The 25565-nt window shown below is 37.3% G+C and overlaps 1 protein-coding gene across 4 annotated transcripts; it reads right to left on the reverse strand.

Moving 5' to 3' along the window:
• Positions 1-703: 703 nt before the first annotated feature.
• Positions 704-16775, reverse strand: pdpn (podoplanin). 4 transcript variants are annotated; one of them, XM_079827318.1, is made up of 5 exons: positions 16655-16775; positions 13507-13745; positions 4475-4885; positions 3807-3912; positions 704-1932 (listed from the first exon to the last, which is right to left on the reverse strand). In XM_079827318.1, the coding sequence occupies exons 2-5, from the start codon at positions 13568-13570 to the stop codon at positions 1926-1928; spliced, it is 588 nt and encodes a 195-aa protein (XP_079683444.1). In that variant the 5' UTR covers positions 13571-13745; positions 16655-16775; the 3' UTR covers positions 704-1925. The 4 variants fall into 4 exon arrangements, with proteins under 4 accessions (XP_079683444.1, XP_079683443.1, XP_079683441.1 ...); XM_079827317.1 differs by lacking the exon at positions 16655-16775 and adding an exon at positions 14151-14377; XM_079827315.1 differs by lacking the exon at positions 16655-16775 and adding an exon at positions 2558-2606 and having other exon boundaries at positions 13507-13756.
• Positions 16776-25565: the final 8790 nt, after the last annotated feature.

Consider the following 25565-nt stretch of genomic DNA (forward strand, 5'->3'; position numbering starts at 1 on the left):
AGGTTCTATATAGAACCTCACTGAACTTTTTTTTCTAAGAGTACATGGTAAAAATGCTTTGTTACTGTCCATTTTAAGTGCCTAAATACGTTTTGGGGCAGCTGTTTGGGATCCCGTTATGTACCTTAACCAGAGAGGTCACTTTAGAACATATTCATATTTACAAAGATGCCTTTATTCATTAACTCTCCCTATCTCTTCCTCTCTATGTCAGTCTTTATATAAGGGATTAGAGAGACAGAGAGGGAATGTGTGGGTGTGTTTGTGTGAGAAAAAGACAGTGCGTGGCGTTTATGTGTGTGTGCCTAGTAAACTCTATGTTGTGAGGACCAAATGTCCCTAAGGATAGTAATACTATAAATTCTTGACCTTGTGGGGACATTCTTTGGTACCCATGATGAAATGGCTTATAAATCACACTAAATATTTATTGGGTTTTTTAATGTAACATTGCAGAGTTTTCTGTGATGGGTATTGGGTTAGGGGCTATGAAATGTCATTAATTCAGTATCAAATATTTTGCCTATGGAATGTCCTCATGATAGGAATACCAGTGTGTGTGTGTGTGTGTGTGTGTGTGTGTGTGTGTGTGTGAGAGAGAGAGAGAGAGAAGCTGGAATGCTGAGTAAAAAGGGCTGAAGGTAAACACAGACAAACAGACAATGTTATCTGGAATCCTACAACACAATATGGCAACCTGACATACTTTGGAATTTTTTTTTTATTGAAACTGAACAATAAAAACAAAACAAAAAACACCACCCCCAAAATACGAAGACAAACAGTCGGTTTTAAGTGGATTCTGAGATCAAATGGTGAAATGAGATCATAGAGTGACGGGATATAAAGAGGAATCTGGCAACAAACAAAAAAAATCTTTGCAAACAGTTGCAGTGTCTAAAGTCCTTTCTCAATACTGAACATTTATTCTTCATCATTCAGTGCACCTATTACTGATCTCTTAAAGCAAAGCCCAGGATAGCCACGCTCTAGAACGTCAGTAAGAAACACAAACCCAACATCGACAAAAAAGAAATGCACACAACTAAACCATGCAAAATGTCTGTATGCTGCTAAAATGTTGTAATCCAGGGTGAGGAACATCAGGATTTTGGTTATACATGCCAATAGCAGCTGCGCGCATAGAGCTAAGCTGATTGGAACACATAATAATGATGCGTCCCAGAGGAAGTGATGTCACTTTTGGAATGGGTGACAGTTAAGAACAAGGCAGTCAATTCACTCCATATTAATGCACTTCAAAAGAGTAAATCTCAAGCACTTTTATGCGCTGCTCCCCTTAAATAATAATTAAAAAATATGAGTTAATGCCGCTAGACGGGTAAATTACACATCTTGAGCCTATTCTGAGAACAGAATGTGTCCACAGCATCTGCCTATATGTATCATAAACTGTACATAATGCGTCATAGTCCTATTGGACACATCTGTGGAGAGGAAAAAGAGAGAAATTGAGAAAAAATTATGATCTTGGATTGGCTTTTTGTCACACATGAAGAAATTAAGTTTCTTTGTATAATATTTACACTGTGTAATTAAAAAAAACACACAAGCTCTTGCTTGCATGTGCAGTTGTTTGCTTGTTTTTGCTTAGTAAGCCCTTCACAAACTCACAGTTAGTGAGACCACATTCATTCACATCCTGTTACGCATTAAAAAGGAATTGTAACTTCCTGTGGCCTTCCACTGTTAGGGTATAAATCAGGTTTTTCAGGCTAAATAAGGGGACTTGTGGGCGTTGGGGAGGGCGTCTATTTCAATTAAAAGGGGATGGAGCACTCTTCTGCTCCCATTATAGTCCTGGATGGGTGGTGAGAGTGCTGCTCGCATTGTTTTAAACATTAGAACAATAGTTCAGAACTTCCGCAATTTCTTCTTCATCTCTTCCTGTCGTGCCTTCCTTTTCAGGGGCTGGGAAAGAAAGAGGACAAAGCAGTTTAGTACAAATGCAGCAGCAACAGACACTTATTAAAATTATTTTATACATGTAACTTAGACAAAGATAAAGAAACAAATAAATTACAGTAGTATAGTATAGTAAAAGGTTATTGAAAATTTCAATTGCATGTATCAGTTTCATTAATGAGTTTGATTCAGAAATTATTCAGACGTACTTGGCAGAAATGGTAAAAAATTTCACTATATACTATTGGTTATTTTTGGCCCTCTTGTTTAGTTTTTTGGGCAACACCATGTTAGTACCACAAATAATATAGCATCAACAGCACTGTATTGCCACTCCTGATTTGCTATGGTGCTAAACATAGTAACCACTGTAGTTGTTTAATCTACAGCTAAACATTGTGTTTGGCTGAAATAAGATTCCATTATGACATAATTTCCTTGTTCGGCATTCTGATCTTTGATACGGTTCAGTGGTGTTTTTCTCCAATATTTGCCATTTCGATTAATATTGGTAGAAGACTACTTGGAGTGGCAACATAGTTGTGTTAAGTGCTGTAATACGTTTACATTTTATGAGCAACTGGGTTACACTGATTAATCAGGATTATCTATGAAACAGTAAGACAGTTACAGAGATCAAGATGCTGTCTTTTATTTGAGGCTTTCGTTTCTTTGCAGTCCTACAACATAGAAATAATTTACAGTCAGCATGCAAAATTTCACCTCAGTCATTCATACAGAGAACATGTTCCTAAAGCAGCCACCGACATCTGTCACACAATATTATCAGTACAACATTGGACCCCATTGACTTTCATTGTATAGGCAAAAAGCAAAGACATTTTAAGTAAAATCATACAGGTTTGGAACGAAATGTCTTGTAAATAATTGTAAAAATTTCATTTGTGGGTGATCTACCCCTTTAATGATATTTATGAATTAATAATTGTAAAAAATAAAATAATAATAAAAAAAGAAGTTTGTTGAATATATGTTGATTTGGACACATCATCAAGTGACAGTAGACATTTATAAATGAATAGAAAGTTCAAAAGAACAGCATTTATCTGAAATATAAAGCTTTTTCAACATTATGTTGCAAAATCTTTATATTTCAGATAAATGCTGTTCTTTTGAACTTTCTATTCATTAAATAATCCTGAAAAAAAAATTGTACACAACTGTTTTCAATATTGATAATAATAATAAATATTTCTTGAGCAGCAAATCGGCATATTAGAATGATTTCTGAAGAATCATGTGACTCTAAAGACTGGAGTAATGATGCTGAAAATTCAATTTTGAACCACAGAAATAAATTGCATTTTAAAATATATTCAAATAGAAAAAATATATTTTAAATTGTAAAAACATTTCACAATAATACTGTTTTTGCTGTATCTTGGATAATAAATACAGCCTTGGTGAGCTGAAGAGACTGCTACTGGACATGAACCGGCAGTGTATATAATATATATCCTTTACAGAAAAAACACGAGTTTCACATGTGCAAAAACACGTGGTCGGACGTGACAACATGTACATGTGATTTTGCACATGTGAAATTTAACGTGTGAAAACACATGGGAAATATGTGGATCACATGTGGAACGTGTTTTGCACATGGGAAATGTGTGCTTTTCGAACATTTTTGTGTGAATCCCATGTAATTTCCCATGTGATCACATGTGAAACATGCAAATTCCCACATGTAAAATTCCCATGTAAAACCCATGAGATCCCATGTGAAACAAGTGTAAATTCCCATGTGAATTTCATGTGGTTTTTCTGTAAGTGTATATACAGTATGCTTGAAAAGTGTCCCAATCAACCTGAATTCAACCTGAATATAACATGCTCATAATAATAAAAGTACTTACGAGTACTGGCCCATTCTTCTGACCACCAAGATGATCACAGCAATGACAACAATCACTCCGATCAATGCGCCAATTACGATCCCCACCAACTGTCCGGTGCCCATACCTGGAATAAGGAAAAACACCAGATATCATGTCAATGACTACTCATCCTTACTCACACATTCTCAATTAAAATTCTCAACTGTATCAACCCTGTATGTCTGTAGTATACACTATATATAAAAATGGTGCTAAATAGCACTAATAGTCGTTAATTGGCTTGTAATCATAGGGGAAGTGCTATATAGCACCTATCTTTAAAGGGGCTATACAGAACCTTTGCCAAATGGTGCTATATAGAACCATAAGAGGTACATTCATTCAAAGACTACAGCCAATCACCATGTCTTATCTTTCTCTAATCCTCCAATTGTATTGTAATGTTGTTTTAATCCTTTCCCCAATTAAACTAAGAGACTAAGGGAGAGTTAGAGAACCTTTAAAGAGCTATACAGGGTGTTAACTGGTTCTTATATGGCAGTGGTGCTATCCAAAGAACCGCTGAAGAACCACACTGGGTTTAACAGGTTCTTTATACGGTAGCGGTGCTATATAGCACCTCAACAACTCCAAAGAACCACTGAAGAACTACTAAAGAACCATTTTTTTTTGTGTGTGTATCTCACCTTCTTCCCCCTCTATCTTTACATTATCTGGAGACTCTGATCCTGTTTCCTCTGTTTCTGCTCTCGGCATTAAGTCAGGGGCACCAGAGGTGGCCACCTCTGCTGGTGCAGCTTCTGTTGCTTTAGCTGCATCTGTTGGTGCTGCTGTTCCTTTTGGGGCATCTGATTGTATATCTTGTGATTCTGTGGCAACTGATGGTGCTTTTTCTGTTAAGGCAGCTGCTTTTGTAGCCTCAGGAACAGGCACTGTTGAAGCAGCTTCTTCAGGCGCTGATGTTGAAGCAGCTACTTCAGGTGCTGGTGTTGAAGCAGCTTCTTGAGGAGCCGATTTTTCTGTTGTGGCTATGACAGCAGGCTTTTCTTTTACAGTTTCTGTAGTCACGTCAAACGTTGTTGGCACCACCAGCGTACCTGGTACAAGAACAATAAAAAGGTTCATAAAAATGTTATACTAGAAACCCACCCTTAGATGTTCAACATAAGGGGAGAGCTCAGCATTAGAGAGTTGGGTGAAAATGGAGAAATTCCAGAGACACTGACACTGTTTGCTGTGTGTTTTGGTTCTCTAGTGGTTGTATTGGATGGGTGAGCCAGAATTTTCTCATGGCCTGCTGTTAATAGTGAGAACATTCCGGCCTCTCAATCTTACACGTTCACTTAGACATGTACGTACAAAAACATCATGCCATACCACCATACAAAAAGTCACACCCAAACTATTTAGCTCCACACTAATGAGATCACTTCCTTTTTACGTCATCCCTTCAACCAGACTAATTGTCTCACTTCCTGTGTTAAACCGACTATAACTGCACACAGGAAATGAAGCATTGGAGAGAAAAAAACAGGGGCAAAATGTCATGTTTCCCCAGTGGTGATCTTAGATCTTTCTGCACCACTCACAGACTTCAGCAATCCATTAGAGACACACAGAAAAAAACTGATTTCAGATCAGTGCTAGTGTCGAAGCCAGATGGACTGCATACGAGAGACTTTCTCTTGGCGATCTGTGGGAACCTCCCTTTACAATAACACCACCTCAGCTGCTGAAATACATGTTTAAAATATCAAACTCAGAATGGGTTAAAAAGCTCAGCACACATTACACATCAACTCTGGGTCAATCGCAAATTAATGTTAGGGTTCTTTTGTAATATCATTTTTTTATATGAGTTTCATAAAGCAGATTTATCTTTTACTGATAATTATGTGACTCAGACACTTTCAGCAGTCTGGAACTTAAAGGGTTGTCCACCCAAATTAAAATGATTCATCATTTTCTTACCCTTATTTATCAAACCCATATGACTGTCTTTCTTCTGTAAAACGCTAAAGAGTAAATTCAGAAGAATATCCTGGCCATTATTTTTTAATATGTTGAAATTATATGAGATTACATACATATATACATATAATATATATATATATATATATATATATACAGGGCCGGCCCTGACCAATTTGCTGCCCTAGGCAAGATTTTACTTGGTGCCCCTTGAAAAAAAAAAATCAATGCATTAAAAAAATAAAACAGTACCAGTGTTTCCGCAACTTAGACTGAAAACATGTAGTGCTAAACCTACGTGTTTTCAGTCTAAGTTGCGGAAACACTGGTACTGTTTTATTTTTTTAATGCATTGATTTTTTTTTTTATTGTTGTTTTATATGATGTCCAGTCCATTCTACCCCGTCATTATGTTCATGATATTATTATTTTTATTTATTTTTTAAAGGCTGATGATAGTTAAACTATACAAAAATAGCACCTATGCCACATTACAGCCTAAACACAAATAACAAGTAATTGCATCCAGCATTCATGCACAAACAATTGAGAACTAGCAAAAGTGTTTGTTTTCCAGTAGATGGCAGCAAACTTTCACTAATATGCACATTCATGTTTTCACCATGAATTAAACTTTGGAGAAATTTAGATATTTAATGTGAAATTTACATAAAATGTAGCTATTTTATATAAACCTGTATATAAATATCATTACTAATTTCGGCAAATACATTTTAAAATGTCCATATGTCCCCTTAAAACTGCACAACTGTAGAGTAAAAACATTAGGCTATTAAAAAAGTGATATTACATGCGTTTAAAAAAAACAGATATGATTTTTTTTTTTTTTTTTTTTTACAAAATACACTGTCTGTGGCCTCTGGAGAACCCAGAACAGCTGCTTGCATATAGTTTAAGGTAAAACTGGAATTAATTTCCAGTTTTACTAAAATGACATTAGATATTTTTTCCTTGTTTTCTGGAGGAAAAAATCAAAATGAAGTGAGTTTTAGCTTAAAACTAGCACAATTATCTGCCAAATGGGGTGAGAAAAATTATCGTATTTCTGTTTGGGACAGAAACAAGAAACAAGATTTCAATCAGAAACAAGATTATTTTTCTCACCCCATTGGCAGATAATTTAGCTTGTTTTAAGCATAAACTCACTTAAGAAAAATTATTATTTTACTTATCTAGTAAATGCATCTTGGTTTAAGAATTTTTAGATTTTTAGACTAGAAACAAGACACAAATACTAAATAAGAAGAGCATTTTTGCAGCGTTTCCCTTATCTTGCCTGCATCAGAGGGCTTCTGTTTTTTAAGACACTACAATTCGGCAATCCGTCATAAATTATCAGGCAACTTTCACCGGGTCTACACCTGGAGCGAGCGGCCAAGCACCCTAAAAAAATGAAAGTAATCCTGTCTAAATTAGATGCGGCGAGAGGCGACGCGACACAACAAATTCCCAACATTAAACTGATCGCGCGTTATATTTCTGACGCCCTTCAAGTATAGCTCGGCGGGGGAGATTGATGAGGCGGACCGGGAAGAGGCGGGGGACTTGGTTAAGTTTTTTGCGCTTTATTTGGTAATATTTCAAATTAATATTAATAAAATAGTATCAGTAATACATTTTGGCGCCCCTATGGATGAGTGGCGCCCCTAGCATTTGCCTATTCCGCCTATGCCACGGGCCGGCCCTGTATATATATATATATATATGAAAGAAAATTCTCTCACTATATATATACAAAATACTCATATAATTATATAATAGGAATATCATTTTTCAATAGTCAACGGCCATATTGTGAGGCCGTACAATAACTTGAGGTATAGACAGAAAGTTACGGTACAGTAAAAATCTGCCCTAGCTCTCCCTGGCACGTTCATAAGAGAAGTAGCAATGCTCATTTTGTGAACGAATCCTTCACAAAACCTTATAGTTTAATGACAAACATTATAGTTTTATTATACGTTTATGGTACTTTTGAGTTCTTTTTGAAGTTTGAAAGCTTTATTTCCTCATTCATTGTAATATCTTCTTTTGCGTTCCACAGAAGAAAGAAAGAACAACATGAGGGTAAGTCAATGACAGATGTTTAATTTTTGGGTGAATTTGTTTGAAATAATATGTTTCCACTCCACTAAAATTTATAATTAACTAGACTCCCAAAATAAAGCATCACGACCATTTAAGACCTCTTACGTGAGAGGAGAACACTATTGAATGGTAAGTGGGAGTAAAAAAAAAGGTTAAAAGAAAGAAAATTCTGCTCCACTGTTGCTTTTCATAGTGTCACAATCAAACAAAACTGTCCTGTTAAGAAACATAAGGGTGGGGTCAGAGATCAGAATGTCCTGTGTGTAAGTTTGTGTGTTTATATTAATGTTCTTGTTGACCGCTGCTAACAATCAGCTCATTATGTTTGAGACCCCAACAATTAGTTCTAAGTATGGCTCTCTTCCCCTCCAACCACCACACACACTCACATAAATACACATGATGTGATGGGAGGAGCAGAGTATGGAGAAAGAGCCAGCTGTTCTCTCCCTCTCGTTCTCTGAGTTGGACACAGCGGCATGGGCAGAAACTGTAACTGTAAGTTATGTAAAAAAAATAACATACAGTCAACCGCTCATTATCGAGAAATAAACCCAGACAGGGTGATCAGGACTTACTATGGCCACTCTGTATTTTATAATCTTACCAGTGTATTTTATCTTAAGCTTCTGCTAAGAAAAACAATCCACTACAATGTACAAAACAATTGGCATAGCACTGCAGCGATTTTGCTGTAATATTATTAATACTGAATTCGTCTGATGTCAAGATAGTGGCAGTTGTGATACTTGAAAGTAGCGGCAGTAGATAGACTAATATTCACGTTATTTTTAACGAGCATTAACAACCATTTTTACCGTCAATGTACAAGATTTCTGGTGTCAGCCGCTTTAAATTATTTTACCTATACAAAAACAGTTTGTTATGCTGCTCGTGTAACATGTATGAGCAGCTCTGGTTTAGTTTCATTGTGTGTTGGTTCTGTTTTCTCTGTTCCTGTTTGCCTGTGTGCGGGGGTGTTTCTCAAACGGAAGGCTGCATCCTACGAAAGCTGCATATCTCGGGTGCCACGTAGTTGCTGAAGGCCATCTCAATTTGGAGGATCCTTGGAAGGCAGCCTTCGTTTCGTGTCCTTCATTCAGTTTTGGAGGATGCATCGGATATATCCTTTGCAGCCTTAAAGGAGTAGTTCACTTTAAAATGAAAATTACCCAATGATTTACTCACCCTCAAGCCATCCTAGGTGTATGACTTTTTCCTTTCTGATGAACACATTCAGAGTTATATTAATAAATACCCTGACGCTTCCAAGCTTTATAATGGCAGTGACAGGGTCCATTGAGTTTGAAGCTCAAAAAAAGCATATCCATCCATAATAAACATGCTCCACACGGCTCCGGGTGGTTAATAAAGGCCTTCTGAAATTAATCGATGGGGTTTTGTAAGAAAAGTATCCATATTTAAAACTTTATAAAGTAAAATATCTAGCTTCCGCCAAACTGCCCTCCATATTCAACTAGCGCAGGAAGTGTAATGCCTCTCGCAGTTCAAAACGCTCACGCTTTCACTCTAGTGATACGTCGCGCCAGTCATGCTTATTTCGTAAGTTGAAGTCATATACACCTAGGATGGCTTGAGGTTGAGTAAATCATGGGGTAATTTTCATTTTAAAGTGAACTACTCTTTTAAATCACACACAATTCTTTGCACTCATTCCAATTCACGAAAAATACACGGATGGAAGACGAATCAGTAGTTTTTTTTAATGAAATGTAAAGACAAAAATGTTATCGGACACGAAAATATATGTTATCTTTTGTTTGTAAATTAATCACTTAACACTTAACTGTATTGCATTAATAGAAAACCAGTTAATACAAAGTATTTTTCCAAAAATGACGTTTTAATAGTATTTTCCTGCCATGACCGTGGGGGCAGGGACATGTGTGTCACTTACTAGATCTCATTCTAGCGCTTAATGCTGAGGAGGACTCGAGTCTACAAGCCTCTGATGGACTGGACTAGGAAGGAAGCAGTCTCTGTAGGATGCAGCCTTCCGTTTGAGAAGCACCCCTAGTTTCCTAGTGTGTGCCAATGTGTTCCCTTGATTAATGATTCAGTTCACCTGTTGACAAATCATTTAGTCATATAGTTCCTCTTTGTATTAAAGCTGCCTTCACATGCTATCAGAAATACATGCTACTTCCCCTTCTGAAGTCGTAATTATGAGCTCATCGCATTCAAAGTTGGACTTGAGAGGGCGTTCATGTCCAATTTTGTACCTAATCTAGTATTTACAATAATTCCGATAGCACGTGAAGGCAGCATTAAGCCCTTCAGTGTCATCTATGGTACATGGTTTTGCTTCATTTGCCTGTAGTTTCCTATTAGTTCATTTTATTAGTTCAGCGTGGCCTTGATTTTCTAAAACGAGGGAGCGAATTTAGTTATGGGAATGAATTCTTAATTTGTCAGCACGATTTATCTAAAATGTGTGAACACAAGAAATTAAACTAAAACAAGAATGAATTTGTGGCCACGATATATATTTCTGTCTGCATGTCATGTATAGGGCTCCGTACAAACATTTTCTATTATATTAGTTTCATTTTTATCGTAATCATAAACACTGGTACTTTGTAACACAAATAGTTTTACAGTTTAATGTACTTTGTTATTCTTCTAGTTATTTACCAGAAGCTAATTCGTTAAAATTCATCATTTTTGTTCAGGAAATAGCTCACTTCTGCATTGAAAAATATGGTGAATACAACGTTGCCATTGATCCATCCATCCTTTCTTCAAACCGCTTGTCCTTTTTGTGGACATGGGATTGGTGGCGGTGATTAGGAAATATCAGATCGCTGAATGCCGCGATTGATCCGAATCGAGTCATTTCAGAGAGGGAGATTTGAGACTGTGAGAAACATTGTGAGAGACTGTGAGAGACTTTCTAGACTGCAATGAGTCAAAACCTACTAAAATAGTGCAGGTATGTGTGTGTGTCAGTGAAAAACCACCCATTAAATGATGAAATTCAAATCTATGACCAAGCCTGAAACATTTCCCTGACAAAAAACAAACCATAAAAGGGAAAGACAAGGAAAATGGGAGACAAATATAGAGGAGAAAAGCAGAGAACAAGGGAAATAAAGCACAAGAGGCCGTATTGGGGTTAATAAATTAGTCTCAATAATAATACAAAATCTCCATCTTATACTTGCGTGTGTGTGTGTGTGTGTGTGTGTGTGTGTGTGTGTGTGTGTGTGTGTGTGTGTGTGTGTGTGTGTGTGTGTGTGTGTGTGCGTGCGTGTGTGTTTGCATGTTGTGAGGGAGTATGATGCTGGAATGTTTTTGTACAGGAAGAACAAGTGAAGAACATCTCATAAAGGCAGTTTCCCTCCCTCTCTCTCTCTCACACACACACACACACACACACACACACACACACACAAACACACACACACACACACACACACACACACACACACGCATGTCATGAGTGGGCAGCAGAGGACAGAGCAAGTGGAAAATCTCTCTTATCACTAGAACAGCACATATACACATGCTTAGGCTCTCACACTCACAATCTCCAGGGAACAACATATCACAGACTAACACACACACACCCTAATCTAAAATACAACAGGAGTCCAGACCTGAGGGAGACAAAACTCAATATCTAGTCAAACTCCACAATTCCCCACAAATCTAAATTCTAACCTAAATGCATTTGTCAAGTTTACTTATATTTAGTTCTGAAGAGTTCAGTTCAGATTCATTCTGATTGGAATTCAGATTCAGTTTTATGGAATTCATTTGCATTTTACTTTGTCAGACAGTACTTTGAGGAGTTGTTTTAGATTATGGGGTTAATTTGAGGTCATTAAGCATGTTATTTTAGAATTATTTATACTTTTACTTAACAAAAACAACACTTTTGAGAAGTGTATTCAGATTATGAAGTTGTATGGAGTTAATTCAGACAAAGCACAATAAGATAATTCAGATTCATGTCTAGCAAACAACACTATGATTCAGAATGAACAGTGACTTTCATGTATTTTGAGCTGTATGGAGCTAAAGATGAATTCACATCAAATGTATTGACTGCACTCTGAATTTAAATATGAGGTTTATTGAGCTCTGTGAATAGGTAGGGCTGAGTTTGTGGTTGCATTCAGATGCCCTGACAGAGTTTTAAGGGTCCATGTAGCTAAATTAACACCCAGTACACCCAATACCTCGATGTGCTCTCACGTGTCAGTTTACCATTACTCTGTTCATAACACACACACACACACACACACACACACACACACACACACACACACACATAACAGACAGAGTGTGACATCTGAAAAGTTAAAAAGTTCACAGAACAACACAAATAGTAATCTGTTCTTCCAAAAGAAAGCCTAATGCGGTATAATAAACAGCATAGAGTAGAAAAGTTTAGTTGTCTGATGAAGCCCGACTTTTAGAACAGGGAGTGGCACCACCAGACTGGGAGAACAGGAAAAAAGGGAGACAGATGGCAGAAGGAGAAAGAATAAGAGAGACAGAAGGAAATCTGGAGAGGAAGATTGTGCACTGGGTGACGCTCCTCTGATTGCAGGGAGTGAAGTTTTCCAAAGTTTGAAACTTGCTGAGCGTTTTAATGTGATGTTTAGAGGGCTGTAACCGACCCGGAGCAGTGAGTCAGAGGCGCTGCAGTTTAAAAATAACACACATGCCCCCTCCAACCCACCTCTGAGAGGGGTGAAAGCTTGATACCCCGCCAAAGATGGTTACAAGCGAAGGGGGGTGAGGAGAGGGAGAGAAAGACGTACGAAATAAGCGTGTATGGGGCGTCTCTCTCTCTCTCTCTCTCTCTCTCTCTCTCTCTCTTTCTCCCAGGCCTGCACTGCTCTTAGATGTAACCAGCCTGTGTACTAAATGCTCAAATGCTTCCCTTAAATATAGAGTCGGCTCTATTAATACACACGTGTAACCCTGTCCAGATTGAGAGAAACAGGGAGAAACAGAGCAATAGATCAGTGCTGACTAACTCAAAACTGGTATATAATGGCATAGCAATCATTGCACCATTACATCATTTTCCCACCACAAGGTCCAAATGAGAGAAACACTGTTTCAGCACATGCTTAGACGACTGGATAATGTTTATCATGAACAGAACACACAGAGAAAAGTCAAAATTGAACCTTTAGGGATACAACAGCTTATCACTGGGACGTATTTGTACCTTTTTTACCACAAAAAGGTTAATTGTAGTACCTTAAGGTACGTATTTGTACTCTAATGTACTAATATGCACCTTTAAGGATTAAAAGGGTTACAAAGATGTCCTTTTAAGGGTACTGTTCTAGTGACAAGCTGTTGTACCCCTAAAGGTACAATTTTGACACCTTTTTATCTAATACACACACATCAAACAATCATTTAGTGGAGATACTGTGTGTAATCACACAAAACTGAATTGAATTAAAGTTATGGTCACAAAGGAAGTAGAAACAGATGGTGTGTGTGTGTGTGTGTGTGTGTGTGTGTGTGTGTGTGTGTGTGTGTGTGTGTGTGTGTGTGTGTGTGTGTGTGTGTGTGTGTGTGTGTGTGTGTGTGTGTGTGTGTGTGTGTGTGTGTGTGTGTGTGTGTGTGTGTGTGTGTGTTGACTTACTTGCTTGGATAAAGGTACAGAAAGGCCCTGCCAGGGCAATCAGCAGCAGAAGTACGATCCTCATCTTGGTCACTGTTGGTCACTATCCTCCAACCGAAACTTTAACAAACTAAGAGGCTCCTGAAGGTGCACAGCAGGCTCTGGATGAATTGCTGGCTCTCACTTACAGATGTGTGTCTTAAAGTTGGTTTGAATGGAAAGGGGCGGTGAGGTCTGGAGCAGCAGTCTGGACAGAGGCACTGAGAGACAGAGTGAGAGAGAGTAGCTAAATGTGCTGTCTTCAGTGGGTGAGGGGGTTGGGCATTGGCGTTAGGTGGTCCTGCCCCTCATGCCTTAAAGTAAAGTCTCTGTCTGTCTGTCGGTCTCTCTCTCTCTCTCTCTCTCTCTCTCTCTCTCTCTCTCTCTCTCTCTCTCTCTCTCTCTCTCTCTCTCTCTCTCTCTCTCTCTCTCTCTCTCTCTCTCTACTTGACTATCACTTTCTCAAGAGATCCTCAAGATCCCTTTTCTTTTTTATATTACTTTTACCATTACTTTTATTTTTCTTAAATAGCCTATTCCCAAAAATCAGTCTTATGGAGTCTTTATGTGAATGATATGGGTCTGTGAGAGACAGTCTGAGCAATAGTTTGTACGGTTGTATCCACCTTATTTTGCAGTGAAGAAGTAAGCTTTTTTCAATGAATGCACATTTCCGATTATCTGCTAGCTGCAAATAACTAGAAGAAAAACAAAGTGCAGTAAATGGTAAAACGTTCTGTGTTAGCCTACAGACCAGATAGGCTACACAGCATTGAAAAAATATGTCTTTTCTAAAAAATAAAGAAAATTAGGCAGCTTAATACAGTCCAACCTATTGTACAGACTGTCTGCCCTCCCTCATAGCCACGCTGTGTCAAGTAATTGCGTAAAATTAAATATGGCGTCTATCCTGACTATTAAATTATGGGAATTTGGTGAAGTTAAAATGTTATTATGGATAGATGGCTTATTTTACGCCTGAAATGAGGGCTGTCTACTGCCACGAGTTCTAAGCTAAATCCTCCAGCACATCAGTTATGATTCCGAGAAATTGGCACAGATTATTTTCAACCGTTATAAGTTTGAAATGGCCTGTGAGGTACTATTTGTTTGGTGTGAATGCGCCCATTTTATGCTGACATCTAGTGGCTGGTTAGTGTAATTACAGGAGCACAATGTTCCTTCTGTCTAACAGCAGCCAAATCATCTCTCACCTATCAACAAGACCACACAGGAAATGTACGTTTCATGGACTGAGGGCAGGCCTAGTTATGAATTTTATTAACAGCACATGTACAATTCTTGTTATGTGTTAGGCTACATTTTCATGTCTATATGTCTTTAAATTTTGGATAAAAATTTAACTAAAAATGGAAATAGTAGATACGTTTCCTTTATCACGATATCACAATTAATTGAACATGGGGTGATTTTCAAATATTTTTTGTCAAAATGTGTCAAACAAAAAGTTTCTAGATAATATTGTTTTAATCATTTAACTAATTGAATGGGGTTTTCCTTTGCCTCAATATGACATTCCATCCTAATCTTTTGTCATTTCTTTTTAATTAACAAAAGCCTCTTCCTTAATGACATCAAGTAGCATCATTATGGTGGGAAAATGGTTAATTCTTGTGTGTTACGCAGCATGTTTGAGCTTCCTGTAGCTTCAGAGTACAGAAAGCTTTCAGATTTCATAAAAAATATCTTCATTTATGTTCCAAAGATGAACGAAAGTCTTACGTGTTTGGAACGACATGAGGGGGAGTAAATGATGACAGAATTTTAATTTTTGGGTGAACTATCCTTTTAAATAAAACTAATGTAGGCTGCCAGGGAAAAAAAACACAGTTTAGACTATTTCATTTGTATCTTTTTTATATGTTTGGTTATTTATTATTTTACTTTACCTATAAATTACTAGAGTTTTACCAATAAGTTTAATATAAATTGGCACATTATGCACATTCTTTTACTTAAATACAAAATAACTGCAGTGCAAAGACCAGTTAAACAAGCACAATATCATTCACTGGGTGTCTCTGCTGACCTCTTGTGGGAAAAAATAATATAACATGGAATTGTCACTATTGCCACTGTCTCAATATGTAGCAAATTAGCATTGGGAACTAAAATCCCAGTTTAAGTAAATTTTCTTCAAAATCTAACCACTTCATATTTATGTACGGTCTGCATTGTGACTAGTTAATTTTTATTTGAAAAAAAAATTGAAGAAAAAGTTTGCCCCCCCCCCCCATTTTAAGGGGAATAACTAGGTTGTGTGTGTGTGGGTGTGTGTGTGTGTGTGTGTGTGTGTGTGTGTGTGTGTGTGTGTGTGTGTGTGTGTGTGTGTGTGTGTGTGTGTGTGTGTGTGTGTGTGTGTGTGTGTGTGTGTGTGTGTGTGTGTGTGTTCATGTTTTTCTATCCTGTTTGGGGACTTCAACCTGAATGCACACAGACCTTTGGGGACTCATGTCACCGTGGGGACCTAAATTGAGGTCTCCATGAGGAAACAAGCTTATAAATAATACAGAATTAATTGAAAATGTAAAAATGCATAAAGTTTTCTGTGATTGGTAGGTTTAGGGGTAGGGTTAGTGTAAGGGGATAGAATATACAGTTTGTGCAGTATAAAAACCATTACGTCTATGGAGAGTCCCCACAAAGATAGTAAACCAGAAAAGAAAGCTCTTAGACCACTCAGTTGAACACCCGATTTTAACTTAAAATAAAGGTCAGGTCAAAATGACCTAAGCAAAGGGAGTAAGGTTAATTTATAAAACAATGATTTTTACGTTCTGTCATATTATTCAATTACTTTTACTGTTTAGTTTTTTTGCCATGGTATCGATTCAATATCGGTCAGTCATGATTTTGCTATTGTGACAAGACTACCTAGGTGGAGGAAAGGTAAATTAGTTTAGCCAAGAATGAGAGGATGAAAGGTCACTTGAAGAAAATATTCTTACATACATACACACACATACACACACAAATTATGTTCACATACATATTCCCAGGGGCAGTGATCTTTGATGTTAGCAGTATTGCCTGCTCTCCCTCTACATGCAGTAGAGATATAGTATATCAATAGTATATAACAAAATTTACTAGTAACAAACTCACACACTTAGAGCCACACGCAGGATGGCAGATGCTCCTCCGAGCCTCTGTCCGGTGACGGGTCCTCAAAGATAGCGGACAGAAGCCAGTGAGTATCTGTTTTCAAAATTTATCTCATGCCATAATGTGCACTTCTTGTGTTATCTGAGAGGTTTATACATGGGCTTCGGAAGCAAAAAAAATGTGGGTGGGTCCTCAGAATTTTTTTACTGGAGTAGATGCCAATTAAAGGTCCTGTTCTTCGTGATCCCATTTTTCAAACTTTAGTTAGTGTGTAATGTTGCTGTTAGAGCATATATAATACCTGTAAAATTATAAAGCTCAAAGTTAAATGCCAAGCGAGATATTTTAGTTAACAGAAGTTCCCTTTCAAAGCCTACAGCGAACGGCCGGTTTGGACTACATCCCTGTACATCCTGCTTTAATGACGTCAGTAGAACAGTTTGTTGACTAACCTCGGCCCAAAAGAATACACAAAAAAGGGGGCGTGGTCTTGTTGCTCTCCCTCGTGGAGAAGAGGAGGTGTTGCGTTCGGTTGCGTTTGTTGTGTGTTTGTCGCCATGCCGTCCAGACGCTGTTATTTTCATCCCGGAGCACCTTTGTTTGGCCTTCAGGGACGCTGTACTTTGATCGGATGCATCTCCCCGTGATGGTAAGAGGCGTGACCTTTCCGGGCAACGTGCGCTAAGCTGCTGTCGAATCACAACACGGGAACCACTGGCACAATCAGAACTCGTTACATATTTCTGAAGGAGGGACTTCATAGAACAGGGAAATCCTCAAGTCGTTTTTAGGACAGTGAAAACAGCGGTATACAGATAAGTGAATTGTTTGAAAAATACTGTGTTTTTTTACACGCGAAACATGAACACATGTTATATTGCACACTGTAAACACAATCAAAGCTTCAAAAAAAAAGGAAAAACGGGACCTTTAAATATACCACTTTGCTTGCTAAACGTATAGTTCGCAAAGACAAAATTACAGAAATCGCAGTATCAATCTCATATCAATGAGAGCGGCAGTAGTGTAGGTGTAAAACGGACGGCATTTAGTTTTGACCCAAATCGACTCGCGGTTCGAGTCCGCCTTTCGCGGAGCTCAATCTTCTCCCTTTTCCCATCACATATCAGATCGGTGAGGCATTTATTTTCAATAAAAATTAAGATAATATTAGAAAAGTGGAAACAAAGCATCTTACATGTGTTTAATAATAAGTGTTTATCGGTTAAGGGTAAACAGACATGTGCTGAATGTTAGAGACGATAAAAGTGAGTGGGTCCAATATCATTGATCGTAAAAAGTCGGTGGGTCTTGTCCCACCCACATTCAATGGTTCCGACGCCCATGGGTTTATACAAATAAATCAGTAATAAGAAAACACTATGATAATCTTTCATTCAAACTTTATGGCAAAAACTGTTCTGTGGTTCTTGTTTACTGTAATTCTGTCTAGTTATTCAGTATATTTGTTTAATATAATGCTACTATAATTCTATAAATTAAATTCCTTCTGTTTATGTATTGTTATTTACACTTTAAAATAAGGTTTATACATTGCATTAGTTAATGCACGTTTTATTTATTTATTTATTTAGATTATTTATTCAAATTAACACATAATGAATAGCTTATTAGTCTTGACACATCTGGACACACTGAAAAAAAACCCAGGAAAACACATATTGTCCGATTTACTTAATCTTATTATTTGCGATCTACACAACACAATTAAGTTTCTCTTCTAAACATGATTTCTTTGCTTTAGATTCATGTGATTCTATAAAAATATTTGGGGTGAATGTGAACCAATTAAATACTCGAAAATGATTTTTGCTGAAACTATAGTTATAGCATGCTTTGCATGAGACTTCAAGAGTAGAGTTAAATTGTTGAAATTAAGTGTTATTATATGTGTTTTTGGGCAAAATGAGAAAAGCGGGAGATTTTATATTGTTTAATAGCGTTTAATGTTTAATTATGTTGGAATTATTTGAACCATTTAAATTAGTGGAGAAAAGCGGAGCAATTGCTTAGGCTGTGGACTGATATAGCAAATGTCATTAAAAAGCATTTCATTCTTAGCACTTGCCGTGTTCATTATGTGCTATTGCTGGCTAAATGAAAGCTAGTTATACAGTCTTATAAGTCAGACAAGTGACAAAAAAATATATACAAATTTAAAATAGACTTGTGATTTGAGGCAGGGTTTCAAGCCCCCCTATGCACATCACTGTTGTTAGGGAGCCATATTAAAATCATTGTGAGACTACACAATTCAGTTACTTAAAAATTACTTAATTCCATGATGTTGAAATTATGTGAACCAATTATGTTTGTTTAACTTAATTGATTCATGTGGAACCGATGTTCATGATTAAATCATGTAAATCCAACACACCTTTTTTTCAGTGCACCTTTGAATTGAATAAATCAATATAAAATAATAAATATGAAGTGATTAATAAATGCTGTAAAATGCATTGTTAGTTCATGATGTGTTAACATCCCCATTGTACATTATATAAACTCATTGTAAAGTTTTATCGGAATTCTAAAGTGATTCAGAACAGTCGGTTGTTTTGTGACTTATATATAAATTGAATGCTATAAAGTTATCAGTTGTCGGATAGTCGGATTTGGTCAAAGACTGAGATGCTGATTGGACATAGTGATTGTAACTTTAGAGTGTGACCCCAATCCTTCAAGGATACTGTCAAATTAGCCTGAGAAAAAGAAATAGAAACAGTGCGAGAGAGAGAAATGTTTCATTTGATTGCTTGAATGTGTGGAAGGTCTACATCAACTTGATTTCTCTGACTGAGGCAAAAGAAAAACTGCAAGAATGTTCATTTTTCACCATTCTCAGCTTCCTGTGGACTTACGTGGACTTCGACTTTTGTGATTACAAATGATGAGGCAGATTATTCCACACACGCACATTGTCTTTCCAAGGCTGCGGTTTCTTTACTTTCTGTATAGATGCTGGATGTCAGCACACTCATTCGCCTGGCTGCATTTGCTCTACTCGTTTACCCCGCGGGCTTTTCCCCCTGAGCGCTGCCTAGAAACACTTCAGCAGAAGCCTCTTGGATACATTTCCCCTGCAATGGCAGGGCCTTCTGCCCAGCAGCGCAGTGACCTAAGGGCAGCAGTTAAACATGACGTAGTGCAAGTACCCTCACTTCAGATCATTTAAATGCAACACAACAGGACGTTTTGACAACACTGCAGTGGATTATTTGTGTATCTCTAAAGAACAGAGGGACAGGGGAGATGCTTCAGTTCTCTGACCTTTAGTGTCAGCTCTCATTATATCAGAAGCTTAATATAGTCTGTCTGACACCTTCAGGTTACTCTCTCTCACACACACACACACACACTCAAACACTTCAGCACAGGGATTGAACAGCATTGGACACTGTAAAATGCTACGCTATATTTCTACTTGATCTGTGCCTTAAAATTATTTCTATACAGTCTGTGTTGTGTGAGACATATCACTCTCTCGCTCTCTCTAATTGTACAAAATGTGTCATGTTTCTTCATTGTTGTTTGGAGTCTCACAATAGAAAAATCTCTTTTTTCTCTTTTCTTTTCTTAAAATACCACACATAACTGAGAAAGAGTAAGGAAGATCTCTCTGCGGGCAAAATTTAATGGAAAAAGCAGAAGTTGTGTGTTGAAGTAACCTACTTTGCTGTGTTGAAGTACTTTCCTGACTGCCTGATGCTTAACAAGAATACTAGATGATTAATGGAATGGAATGATAGGCAGTATATTTGAGGAATCTGTGATCAGTTTGTTTTGCTCTCGTTTATTGACATGTGACCATTAGAGGGCGACATAAATCCTCAGTGTAACTACAGACACGCAGGCTGTGTCCGAAAACCTAGGCAGCTGACTCGTTGCCTCGCTGCCTTATCAGACAGTGGCTTGTAAGGCAGCGTTTGTGCATGAAGGCACCTCACGAAACTAATTTCGGACTTCTTAGGCAGTGTAACCGTTTAATGATATACAACAAAATAGAGAAATCTTTGGTGAGAACTAAACAAATATTGAATTACTACATTAGTAATTTCTCGTGTGGAAAATGTTGGTAAAAAAACGTTGGTAAAAATATTTTCTCTCAGCTCAACTGTCACAGAATGGAAAACACAGGATGCCTTTTCACTTTTATTGGTTTCTCAGAGCGGAAGTCGTCATAGTTGGGTTAACTATTATAACGGTGAGTATACATTAGATTGATAACGGCAGTCAAAAGAGAGAAATATGTTAATTTTTACCATCATTCCCATATTAGAAACACCCTCACAGCAGCTATAACTTGTTTTTTGCAATTTGATGCAAAAGTAATAAAATACAAAGTATTTGTGTTATAAATGTAGGCTACATACATTAAAAAAAAAAAAAAAACGTTGCAGGATTTACGATATTGATGACCGTTAAAACGCATCATCACAGTCTGTGAAAAGGGTCTATTGTGGGATATCAAAGGCAGCGAAGGATACAAATATTCTGCCTTCAAAAATCAATCACATGAAGGTATCTCAGGAGACAGGAAGTGAAGCTAACATTAGATTCGGATGTGCCTTGATGCCTTCCTACCTTGAAATGTGTCCTTCGAAGGCAGCATTTTCCAGGCTTCGGATGCCGCCACAGACGGCAATTACCACAGAAGTAGATTGTAAACATTTTTCCGTTTAAAATGCAAAGAATTGCAAAAATGCATGTAATTGTAATGCATAATAGGCCTATAATCACACTATAAACAGATTTGATTCTGTTTGTAATTGATTTTACAATCAAGGCAAAGCATTTCCGCATTAGCCCAGATTACCGTCATCAGCTGTTAGCACAGTGACTTTATGTTCATCATAGTTCACAAAGAGTCGTGTATCATGACTCAACAGCAGTATTTGCTCTATTTTTCAGTGGTGGTGAAGATTCACGTACACGTACATTCATTTTGTCGCAGTTGAAAATGAGAGATGTGCTTCAACATTAGGACTGACAGTCAATCTTGGCTGTCAAACCTGTTTGTTTCATCAGAGTCACACATCTGATATCAGAAATATATAAAAAAAACCTTGCTCTGTCTGAACTAATCATCCTGCCTATAGTCTCATTGACAGTCACAGAGCTGTATTCAGTGACATTCAGCCTATGTCGTCCTTCTCCCTGTCAGTGTTGTTTAGAATAATGAACATGCACCTATTAAAGCACTCCAAAAGATAAGTGGTCTAATTTCACTCAAGCATCTGTCATCAGCTAATGAAATGCCTAAAGCTGTAGTGGTCTATAACCCTCATTACAGAAAAAAGATACTCCTTTAAAATGGTCTTTTAAATTGGTTTTGAAAGAAAAAGATTACCTCCCTTTTTTCATTTTTGATAGACATGTATGTGTGTGTTCGGATTTGGTTCTGTGTTAACACCTGATAAAGAGTAAATCCACTTTGAGACCATAAAAGACGATGAGAGGAAAAATATGACTCTAAAGGCAATAAAGTCTGTGTGAAGTGATCTGTGAGTGATTCATGAGATGTTTAGGCGGGTGTGATCAATTCTGACGCGTGAACTGCTCCTTCAGCTGTACAATTTAGATTGAACTTAAACTCATTTGCATGCCATAAAATGTTCATGTCCTTTTGTGGGTATTGCTTTTTGGGTTCAGTACTATTAAAGGGTTAGTTCACCCAAAAATGAAAATTCTGTCATTAATTACTCACCCTCATGTCGTTCGACACCCGTAAGACCTCCGTTCATATTCGGAACACAAATGAAGATATTTTTGTTGAAAGCTGATGGCTGAGAAAGGCTTCAGACAGGCCTCCATTGGCATTCTGTACATTTACATTCCCAAGACCCATAAAAGGCACTTAAAACGTTGTTACAAAGTCCATCTCACCACAGTGACTCTACAATAATTGTACGATGCGACGACAATAGTTTTTGTGCGCAAAAAAAAATGTCTTCCGTGTGTGCCTCCACGACGCATGCGTGAGAATATGACGCAGATCCGGCGTTCGGACACATGACCCAGAAGCGTTTTGTTTACAAGCAGAGGAAGACGCGCGTGTCTAAGCTGTTGAATTCTACATTGATCGTGCTTTAGGTCTCGGCGTAGTTCTCAAAATCGGACTAAAGTGTGCATTTCATGGATTCCCGAACCCCGGTGCTACGTCATTTTCTCGCGGATAGTTGGATAAAGTTGGATATTTAGATTTTTTTTTGCGCACAAAAACTATTGTCGTCGCATCGTAAGATTATTGTAGAGTCACTGTGGTGAGATGGACTTTGTAACGATGTTTTAAGTGCCTTTTATGGGTCTTGGGAGTGTAAATGTACAGAATGCCAATGGAGGCCTATCTGAAGCCTTTCTCAGCCATCAGCTTTCAACAAAAATATCTTCATTTGTGTTCCGAATATGAACGGAGGTCTTACGGGTGTCGAACGACATGAGGGTGAGTAATGACAGAATTTTAATTTTTGGGTGAACTAACCCTTTAATATGAGCAGATCCAAATGAAAAGGGTCTCTTGACCCATTCATATAAAATGAAAATTATCGATAGGAGTAGCGTAAGGTTCTCCTCTCGTGGTTCACAGTGGCGGCTGGTGATAATTATTTTTTGGGGGCCTTTTTTTTTCCGCAGGGGGGGGGTATCAAGATGCATGTTGACTAAATTCAAGCATTAACCCTCGTGCACTGTTCGATTTCTGGTTACACCCCTTATGGTCCGGGTCAAATTGACCCTAATTGGATTCAACAATTCCCCAAAAATAACACTATGAAAAAACACATACAATCAGGTACAAACAATTAACTTTTAATATCAATACTTTTCACACATTACAAAGAATAAATATCTGAATTTACGATTTATAAAAATACTTTTAACCATTTTTATTTTTAAGATTGGCCCTTAGGACACTTGCCTTTATACATTTAGAACAATACTACCTTAGTCTAAACCTAAAGATAAAGAACCTAAACCTTTTCATATTTGGTGACTGATTTTCAAAAGAGATGACAGAGCAGGAGATAAATAGCGATAGATTCGTCATTTGTGATGCGGTACCAAACTATAACGCACGTTTTGACTCTTTCCATATGTTTTTTTTATATGCATTTTAGAGATTGAATTCAAATCAAATATTAACATTACTGCCCAAACTACTTCTCAATAGGATGTCTACTTCATAGATATTTTGAAAAGTATGAAAATATAACGTTCAGATCACTCAAACCATATATGGAAATCCAAGAGTCTACATGTCATCTAGTGGAAAACGTTGGTACTGCACACATAAACTTTTTTTTTTTTTTTGAGATATCAACCTAAAATTTGGTACAGAATTTGTTCAGATATTTAGCTTTGATTTTCTTGAGGTTTTAGAATTTAACATGTTTTGTAAAATGTATATTTTATATAAAATATAAAAATATATGTTATATATTTTCATGTTCATAAACTTCTATAACTTGTTTTAAACTTTACTTTTACGACTTATACAGTGATGGCCGATTTCAAAACACTGCTTCATGAAGTTGTTAATAGTTGAAGAGCTCTGAGATGCACAAAGTGTTTTGTATTTTGTGGCTGTACAGTTGCTTTTGAACAGCTATCCTATATGGGTCAAATTGACCCACAAACAGCAAGAGTGTATACAATTTTGATATGCACATTTCACAACGCATTATCATGTTGAAACTTTTCATGCATGTTAATGACCCTAAATGAGAAAAGGTCACACAATTTCAAGAAAAACAATGTAGGTTAGATAGTATTTCAGATAGATTGAAAAAAGAAATTATAGCTAATTTTTACCATTTGTGGCATACAAAAAATATTTCTGTATTGAAAAAATGGGGAAGAGCTATTTTTTTTAGCTTCATAGGTTAGTAAAAAACTAAAATAACAAAATATAACCAAGAAATGTTATTATTTTGGGTCTCTACAATTGCCTTAGAACATTAAAATATGCGGGTCAAATTGACCCGTGAACATCACGAACGTAACAGTAAATGTGTGTGTATATGTCAAAACACATCAGCGTGTTGAAACTTTGCATGCATGTTCATGACCTTAAATGAGAAAAAGTCACAAAATTTTAAGAAAAAAAACATAGGTTAACTGATATTTCTGACAACTTAAAAATCAAAACGGGTCAAATTGACCCGCAACATAACACAAGGGTTAAAGAGAAAACAGTGTCTTCACTTTTATCTTTTTACACATTCATTTCCCACATATAATTGAATGAGGAAAGGAAAAACAAAACAAAACAACAACAACAGAATAGCATGTTGACTACTTGAACATACATTTTGCTCTCCTTTCTTTCTGGCCAGCAAATTTCTCAATGACTCTCTGATTAAAGTCAGTCATCTCAGAAGTGTCATGACGTTTGCATTGTTCAGTTAGATATTTGAGGTCTTTCACCCCCGTTTTTTTCCACAAAACTTCAGTACCGACACTTAGAAATAAAAGACAGGGAAAGCGATAAAGGGCATTGCTAACAACACATCCAGCCAGCCACTTACGTTTCTCATGACAAGCGCGTGAAGCTCCTAGTGTAGCTTCGTCCTCTGTCACTGACCTGCTGCTGGATTTGTAAATCGCGTTGGTCAGGTTCGGGATCCTTTATAATTTTTTTTCTTCCAACGAACGCCTTGTGAAAGAATTTGGTTTAACTGCTGCCATCTCTACAAAAGTGATCATCCTCAACAAGGTTTTGGCAGAGTCGGAGTGACTGTGTCGCCCGCGCACTTTTGCTTTAGTTGCCAAGAGCGGAAAGTTGAATGACAGGTGACGAGAACCAATCAGATTGGATAAAATAACACGCATCCAATTCTGATTCCCCTGGGATGCAGCGACCTGTGTCCCGAGGAGGATCTTTAAGAAACCAATTA

This window comes from Gobio gobio (genome assembly GCF_949357685.1).
Source record: "Gobio gobio genome assembly, chromosome: 10".
Lineage (NCBI taxonomy): Eukaryota > Metazoa > Chordata > Actinopteri > Cypriniformes > Gobionidae > Gobio > Gobio gobio.

Excerpts from the sequence above, each read along its gene's own strand:
- pdpn (XM_079827315.1), bottom strand. The coding sequence starts at position 13,570 with ATGAGGATCGTACTTCTGCTGCTGATTGCCCTGGCAGGGCCTTTCTGT. Across the intron at positions 4,886-13,506 it reads CTGTACCTTTATCCAAGCAA|GTACGCTGGTGGTGCCAACA; the intron begins GTAAGTCAACAC and ends TTCTTGTACCAG. Across the intron at positions 3,913-4,474 it reads AAAGATAGAGGGGGAAGAAG|GTATGGGCACCGGACAGTTG; the intron begins GTGAGATACACA and ends TCCTTATTCCAG.